Source organism: Otolemur garnettii, unplaced genomic scaffold (genome assembly GCF_000181295.1).
Source record: "Otolemur garnettii isolate 467f Iridium unplaced genomic scaffold, OtoGar3 scaffold00018, whole genome shotgun sequence".
Classification (NCBI taxonomy): domain Eukaryota; kingdom Metazoa; phylum Chordata; class Mammalia; order Primates; family Galagidae; genus Otolemur; species Otolemur garnettii.
This window is the reverse complement of record NW_003852413.1, coordinates 17,132,582-17,140,960: the sequence shown is the minus strand read 5'-3', so window position 1 is coordinate 17,140,960 and position 8,379 is coordinate 17,132,582. Positions and strand designations below refer to the sequence as shown.

The window sequence follows — 8,379 nt, the reverse complement described above, 5'->3', positions numbered from 1 at the left end:
CCGGGCTGGGGATTCGAACCCGCCACCTTAGGTGTACGTGGCTGGCGCCTTAGCCGGTTGAGCTATAGGCGCCGAGCCGAGTTTAAACTCTTAAATTAGAAATATTGTAACAGCAATTGTCTGAGAGCCTACTGAATAGTATACATGTGTCCTCCACTTGTGCTTTATAAAGTATATGTACATTTTGCAGCAACTCTGATTTATAGATGAATAAATTGAAGTTCTGATATTTTAAGCAGTTTGTCAAAGATTGCATAGATGGTTTAGTGCTAGTACTCTTTTATTCTATTTTAAGCAGCAGGACACTGATTTAGGACTTCTATATGCCAGTTATATCTTTTTATATATTTGATATTTTGTATAATTCTTTATTTTTCCTAATGTGAAAACTTTACCAAAATGTTAATTGTCACATATATGGTATTTAACAGACTCCTGAAAAAAAGCAGAATGACCAGCGAAATCGGAAAAGAAAAGCTGAACCATATGAAACTAGCCAAGGTAGTAATAATCTCATACCAATAAAAATATTAAATTCTTCTGTACTTAATTTTCTAACTTACATTAAATAATTAGTTTGTACATGGAGATTCCTAACAAAAGTTTATGTACCTTAAGAGAATATTAGAGACTTGCTATTTGAGATACACCTGACAAAACAGTCCCCATTCTCTGGGGACTCTTGTTTTCCCTGTTGTAAGTTAACAGTCTTCTCACCACAGGTTTTTCTGCAATGCAACCATATATTGTACAGATGGATGTTTACTTTGGAGTTTTAACTTTGTCTTGAATTAGATCAGTGGTTTGTTAATAATAGTCAGAAATAGCTTCATTTAGATTGCTGTCCTTTCTACCTACTGTTCTTCTACGGTGGTTTTTAAAAATTTATTTTCAGGCTTGGCGCCTATAGCTCAAGTGGCTAAGGCGCCAGCCACCTACACCAGAGCTGGCGGGTTTGAATCCAGCCTGGGCTTGCTAAACAACAATGACAACTACTACCAAAAAATAGCCTGGTGTTGTGGCAGGTGCCTGTAGTCCCAGCTACTTGAGAGGCTGAGGCAAGAGAATCATTTAAGCCCAGGAGCTGGAGGTTGCTGTGAGCTGTGATGCCACGGCACTCTTAACCAGGGCAACAGCTTGAGGCTCTGTCTCAAAAACAAAAAATACATATATTTTCAGTTTTTTAGAGACAGAATCTCAAACTTAGGTTGAAGTACAGTGGTATGATGGTAGCTCACTACAACCTCTGACTCCTAGGCTCAAGTGATCCTCCCACCTCAGCTTCCTGAGTAGCTGGAACTACAGCTACATCACCACTACACCTGGCTAATTTATATTTTTTGTAGAGACAGGGTCTCACTCTGTTGCTCAAGCTGGTCTCTGACTCTTGGGCTCAAGTGATCCTCCAACCTTGGCCTCCTGAAGTGCTAGGATTAGGTATGAGCCACTGTGCCTGGCCTGTCTTCCCTCCTTCCCTCCCTGCTTCCTTCCTTTTCTCCTTCCTTTCCCCCTTTTTTCTTTTCTCTCTTTACTTTTTCCTTTACTTTCTCTTTCTGTCTCTCTCTCCCTCCCTTCCCCCATCTCTCCCCTTCCCCTTCTCTTCCTCCTTATCCCCCTCTCCTCCTTCCCTTCTCTCCCCTTCCCTTTTTCCCTTCCTTTTTTCTTTTCTTTTTTCTTCCTGTTTTATTTTTAATCTATAGATAATTGTTTGGGATCAGCTGGAACAATATAAGCAAGACCTCATCTCTACAAAAAAATTAAAAATTAACTGGGCTTGGTGGAGGTGGAGGTATGCCTGTAGTGCTAGCTATGCAGGATGCTGAGGTGGGAGGACTGCTTGAGCCTAGGAGTTTTAGGTTACACTGAGCTATGATCATGCCACTGCATTCCATCCAGCCTGGCAACCTGAGCAATGAAAAGACAGAATGAAACCCTGTCTCAAAAAAAAAAAAAAAAAAACCCTAAAATCTATACTTCATTTTAAATTTGGGGGGAAAAAATCCTCCCAAAGTGTTGAAGTTATATGAAGTTTTGTGTAATTTGAGGAAAGTAAGACTCATCCAAAAAAAAAAGTTTTGTTTGAAATAGAATCAGTTCTTTAGTTTTGATGAATTTGCTTTAAACTTTTTATTCTCTTAGACTATGATGTGAATTATAGATTAGTTTTATTTTGATTGAGAGTTATGGCATATGAGGTCGTACAATTAAGTTTGCAAACTTGCCATTGTGTGCTGATGTTAGTATCATTGTACAAAGAGCCCTGTGTGAGGTTTCATAACCTTGGTATTTCAGTGTCTCACAGCTGTGATCGTGTTGTCATGTGGTGTCTTGCTGAATGGTGTTCATCACTGCTGTTGCATGTTTTTGTGTGCTGTCATAAGAATATCAGCTTGAATTAGAGCAATGAACAAACATTAAATTTGTTGTTAAACTTGGCAAGGGTGGAAATGAAACCAGAGACGTGTTAGGCCAAATTTATGGGGATAATGCCATGAAGAAAACAGTAACGTGCAAATGGATTAAATGTTTTTTTGAGGGGAGAGAAAATGTCACTGATGAGAGGTCAGGTCAACCAATAATGGAGAGAACTGATGAAAACATTGCAAAAATTTGTCATTGTGTGTCAAAATCATCAGCTGACTGTGAGGAGTGTAGCAGACCAAGTAAATATCAAGAGAGAAACAGGAAAATCTTAATGAAAATCTTGGCTTAAGAAAGGTGTGTGCAGAAATGGTCCTGAAGGAGCTCCAAATGAACTAAAGCCAAGAAGAGTTGAAGTTTGCCCAGACTTTACTGGTGATGAAACAGGTGTGTACAATGCAACCCTGGAACAAACCATCAAAATGCACAGTGGAAGCCAGACAATTCTCCAAGACAAAAACAGTTCCATTAGTTCAAACTGAATCAAAATGACATTAATAACCTTTTTTGATATCAGATGAATTGTTCATTGCAAATTTGTACCAACTGGATAAACAGTTAATCAAGTTTTCTATTTGGAAGTGCTGAAAAGGCTGTGTGAAAAAGTTAGAGGAAAATGACCTGAACTTTCCCCTACAACTCAAGGCTCTTATATCACAACAATGCATCAGCTTACATGGCACTAGTATAAAACAGTTTTTAGCCAGTAAACAAATAACTGTATTGCAGTACTCTTCCTATGTACCTGATCTGGCCCCCGATGACTTTTTTCTTTACCTGAAGATAAAGGAAGTATTGAAAGAAGACATTTTGACCACATGAAGGACATCAGAGGTAACACAATGACAGCTCTGATGGCTGTTCTAGAAAAAGAGTTCCAAAATTTTTTTGAAAGGTAGACCAGATTTGGCCTAGCTTCTCAAGTGGAGTAAGTACTTCGAAGGTAACTGCAGTGATACTCAGCAGTGAGGTATGTAGCACTTTTTCTAGGATGAGCTGGTGAACTTAATTGTCATACCTTGTACATTATGTTAGTGTATTTATAAAAGGAAGATTATTGAATCTTAGAAAAATTCCTCCTTTCACTGCCTGTTTAACCTTTATGGAGGAAACACTGTTCTTAGAGCACAGGTGTTTCAGCTCGTTTGTTAAAAATAAAGCTGACACTTAAGTTTATAGCAGTGTATGCAATATTGAATACATAGCACATTTTAGTGAATGATGATTTATGTGTGTACTGGAAAAACTGTACTTACTTTGGTTTCATTTTCAGGGAAAGGTACTCCTAGGGGACATAAAATTAGTGATTACTTTGAGGTAAGTTAAATTTTTGGGAAAAAAACTATTTTTTTTAAAAACCTAAATTCTTGTGTTCATTTATGATTTTAGAAAACGATATTTTGCCTTTACTATGCTCTTTCTCCCTTCCTTCCCATCTTCATCAATTAGTGCTGCCCTGTCTGTCAATAAGAGGAAACTGTTGTTAACTTACTAAATTTAAATTTGCTTATTATGTGTCTTATCTGTGATGATATAAGAATTCACAAATGAGGTGATTTTTATCTTGGCCAGATGAAGTTTTGTGTCTTATAAAAATTTAGGTGGAATAACTTGGACTCGTCTTTTGTCCTTTTCCCTTTAGTGCAGTGGAACCTGTCGCAAGCTCACTGACCCTTCTTTAGTGGTTACTAAGGAAGATACTAACATCCCCCATACCACTGTATTTCTACTTCGTGTATTTTAAGAAAAGAAGGGAAAACATTCTTTTCTCCTGTCCTTTCAAAACCATGTGTATCTTCAGCTTTCTAGCCATGTGTTCTTTATATCTTGGACATTTTTGCTGGAGCTCCTTAAAAATCTTATTGAAACAATAGCAGAATTTGACTTATGTGGCGTTTTCTCTTTAGAGTAAGATGGATTGATTGACTTAAAGGGGCCATATATAATTAAAACCTGTTTGTGTATTAATCTTTTACTCTCCTTATCTGAAGCATAGTACTGTTTTGAATTATTCATATCCATTTTTCCCTGTTGGCCAGTTTGCTGGGGGAAGCGGGCCAGGAACCAGCCCTGGCAGAAGTGTTCCACCAGTTGCACGATCCTCACCGCAACATTCCTTATCCAATCCCTTACCGGTAAGCATTCACCTGGAGAAATCTGACACCTGTTGTAGGCGACTAGAAGCCCAGGAACACTCAGGCAAAGTAATTACTCATTGGGAAATGAGGCATTAGAGTGAAAAGTTCGTAGTTTTACCTATGAATCACTTACTTAGATTCAAATCTGTGTCAGTAATGTCGCTTTTTACGAAAGCTAACCTTGTTTTCTCAGTGTGATAAATTGCCTCTCACCCTGCAGCTCAGTGGTCTGTCATGGAAGTGATTCCAATCCAAACATTACATTTTTATCTTTGCCAAATTTATATGTTCTTGTAAGTTCTTTCCCTTTTAAAATTTTGATCAGCTTCTAGTATTTGAGTTATCTCCAGAGCTTACTCAGTGCTACAGTAGAAAAACTAATATTACCAGATTTTTGATAGGTTTGTTTCTAGCCTGTAAGTGAGATCTGAAGGTGTTAAAAGTATTGTATTTAAGTTAGTGGTTCCCAATTGGAGTAGTTTTGCCCCTCAGGGGACATTAGTAAATATTTGGAGTCTTTTTTTTTTTTTTTTTTGAGACAAAGTCTCAGGCTAATCACCCTGGGTCACAGGAACCTCCAACTCAGGCTCAAGCAATCCTCTTGCCTCTAGTTTTTCTATTTTTAGTAGAGACGGGGTCTTGCTTTTTTGCTCAGGCTGGTCTTGAACTCACGAGCTCAAGCAATCTACCCAACTCAGCCTCTCAGAGTGTGAAGATTATAGGCATGAGCCACCATGCCTGGCCTGGAGTCATTTTTGGTTGTCATAGGAGGTAGGGGGTGGATGGTGCCTTAGGTGTCTACTAGGCAGAGGTCAGGGATGCTGGTAACATCCTATAGTGTCAGGACAGCCTCCCTACAACAAAAAAATTATCTGGTTCAAGATGTCATTAGTGCCGAGGTTGAGAATTCCTGAGCTAGCTAATGTAGGATTGTGTTAATTTACTCCATTCCTTTGGATTGTTGATCTCATTCCAAGATCTCTATATATAGAGTGTGCTCTGTCCACTAAACTTTAGGTGGGGTCTTGGGGTATGGGGGTCTCCAAGATCAGAAGTTTTTATTCTAGATCTCTGTGTTTAAGAAAGTTGTTTTTCTTTGCCTCACTAGAGTTGTATAATACTACTATATTTGTAAGTGATTTAGGCTTCTGTATTTTAAAATGTACTTCCTCCCCTCTACTGTCCATGAAAACATGCGTTCATTGGGATAATTGTAATTATTAAAGCATTTATGAAAATGTGGATTAAACCTATAAAAATAGCGAACACAATTGCTATTATCATTTTTGCAATATTTTAAAATGTTAGCAATGTTTGATGTATATATAGGTCTGTTTGGGTAGATTGAAATTTGTTAGATAACTGTTGAGGAAGCCTTTGTCTCTGCTTTTCTCCAGTTTTAAACCAATGAAAGTTTAAAAAATGTCAAGTGGGATTGTAGAGTATCTATTTGGGACAAATATGTTTTGTAGAAATTCTTAATATTGTCTCTTCCTGAAATCCTTTTTTTCATTTAGTTTTCAGAAGTGAGATCATCTGTCTTTCATGTGTCAGTTTAGGTAAAATTTTACCCAAAGACAAAAGAAATGCACTCAGTCATGTATAGCTGTTTCTGTTAGCTATGTGAATGTGACTGGGCCCCATCATCGACTGGGCAAATATAATTGTATACTGGATGTTGAAACAGAAACCTTAGTTTCCCTTTCCATTCTTCCCAACTTATGTTCTATGCTTTATTGTTATAATCACGAATTTGTGTGTAATATACAATTCATTTTTCCTACTCACTCTCCCTCCATCATACTTGCCTGATACTACCTTTTTCTTGTCTGATACTACCTTTTTCTTGTCTGCCTCTAAGCAACTCAACGTGGTAAGAGGAGAACACACACACCTAAGCTGTCTTGATTTCACCTTCCTTTTGTGACCACTGTCCTCATGTGCACCCCTTGTTCCCTGCCAGTCCTACCATATTTCTAGTGAGTTCTCTTTCCTCAGTGAATAGTTCATATTTTGTCATCTCTTGCAAACCTCCAGCAACAGTTCTACTAATTTCCTGATGGCCTTGCTCTTTTATTTTACTGAGAAAATAGAAACAGTCAGAAGAAAACTTCTACGTGCTCCTATACCACATCTGCCAAGCTACTTATATCAGTACCCGTAACTGCCTTTTGGGATAAATGAACCTGCTAGCCCTTCACTTGGGTTCTGATCTCTGTGATAATTATATATCCAGCTCCCTACTTTATTTTTCTACTTGTGTATCTAATGTACAGCTTGAACCTTAACATGTCTACAAAGGAACTCTTGCTCCCAAAGCAACAGTGAAGTATTGTTCCTGTATTCTCCCCTGTCCTGGTAAATGACGGTTTACTCCATCCAGTTTTGCAGGTCATAACCTCACATCCCAAATCTAATCCATCAAAAAATTCTATGTTTCTTTTAAAATATATTGGAGAATAATCTGAAGGTAATGAATTATCTGAGTTGATAGGTCACAGTCAGTTATAAATGAAACTCCTTGTTCCTTGTTCTGCTTTTTCCCCCTTCTCACTACTGCACTTGACTACTATAAAAAAAAACAACCAGGGTGGCGCCTGTGCCTCAGCAGGTAGGGTGCCAGCCCCATATACCGAGGGTGGCGGGTTCAAATCCGGGCCCCGGCCAGCTAAAACAGCAGTGACAACTACAACGAAAAATAGCTGGGTGTTGTGGCAGGTGCCTGTAGTCCCAGCTACTAGAGAGGCTGAGGCAAGAGAATCACTTGAGCCCAAAAGAGTTGGAGGTTGCTGTGAGCTGTGATGCCACAGCACTCTACCCCGGGTGACAAAGTGAGACTCTGTCTCAAAAAAACAAACAAAAACAGACATTATATTAAAATCTGCCTACTTTTCTAATCTTCTGGTTCTCTTTGTTAGCGTCCAAATGAATCTCTTGTTTCTGACCTTGTCTTGCCTGGTCTTACTATAGTAGCCCAAATGCTTGTTGAAAAGTTAAGGCCTGTCTTGACACTCTTCTGCTCACCACTGTCAGGGGCTTCCTTTACTGAAGTCTTCACCTGGCCTAAAAGCTCCTGTGTGATCTGTGCTTCCCTCATCCACCTGACTCTGACTTCTCTGACTGTTCTCCCTCTTGATGTGACTACTGTCCTCCTTGAAGTTCTTGAATGCTCTGAAGTAGTCTTAGTAGTCTTTTGTTTCAGAGTCTTTGTACTTGCTGTTGCCTCTTCCAGGAACATTCTTTTAACAGATGTCAGCATCAGGTTGTTGCTCAAAAATGATAGAGTAGTCTCCTTGGCCAACTTCTCTAAAATAGCAGTCCCTCACACTTTGTCACTTTCTTTGTCCCTAATCTTTATTTTTAGTTATCACCACCTGATATACACATACAAATATAAATTTTCATATATACTTGAATTTTTTTCTTCACATCTGTACATTAGAAGAGTACACATATAAGTCCACAGTTTCATAAATTTTGGCAAACTGTACCAGCACAAGAAACACAATATTATTAGCTCTGTGGAAGTCTCCTGTGCTCCTTGCTGGTTATCAGCCTCTTCCCTGCCCTTGGGATAGCCAACCTCTATCCTGACCCTAATAGAACACATGAGTTTCTTTCTGCCTTTGCACTTTGTATAAAGGGACTCATTCAGTATGTACTCTTATGTTTGACGCCTTTTGTTCCATATTACTTTTGTGAGATTTATCACCTTTGTTTGTTTATTGGATATCATTCATTGTCGTTGGCATGTGGCATAATTTTAATACTTTTTATTTAATTTTTTTTTTTTTTTGAGACAGAGCCTCAAGCTGTCCCC

The 8,379-nt window shown here is 38.5% G+C and overlaps 1 protein-coding gene across 7 annotated transcripts in view; it reads left to right on the top strand.

The window, feature by feature from the left end:
* Positions 1-8,379, top strand: part of TLK2 (tousled like kinase 2) — a 138,795-nt gene that overhangs the window by 51,856 nt on the left and 78,560 nt on the right. For 4 of the 7 annotated variants that reach the window (XM_023511095.1, XM_023511094.1, XM_023511093.1 and 1 more), the window contains exons 4-6: positions 432-501; positions 3,695-3,738; positions 4,461-4,556. In XM_023511095.1, the coding sequence (XP_023366863.1) occupies positions 432-501; positions 3,695-3,738; positions 4,461-4,556 (210 nt within the window). The remainder of the gene's footprint in view (positions 1-431; positions 502-3,694; positions 3,739-4,460; positions 4,557-8,379) is intronic. The other 3 variants (XM_023511098.1, XM_023511096.1, XM_023511097.1) reach the window with 1 other exon arrangement.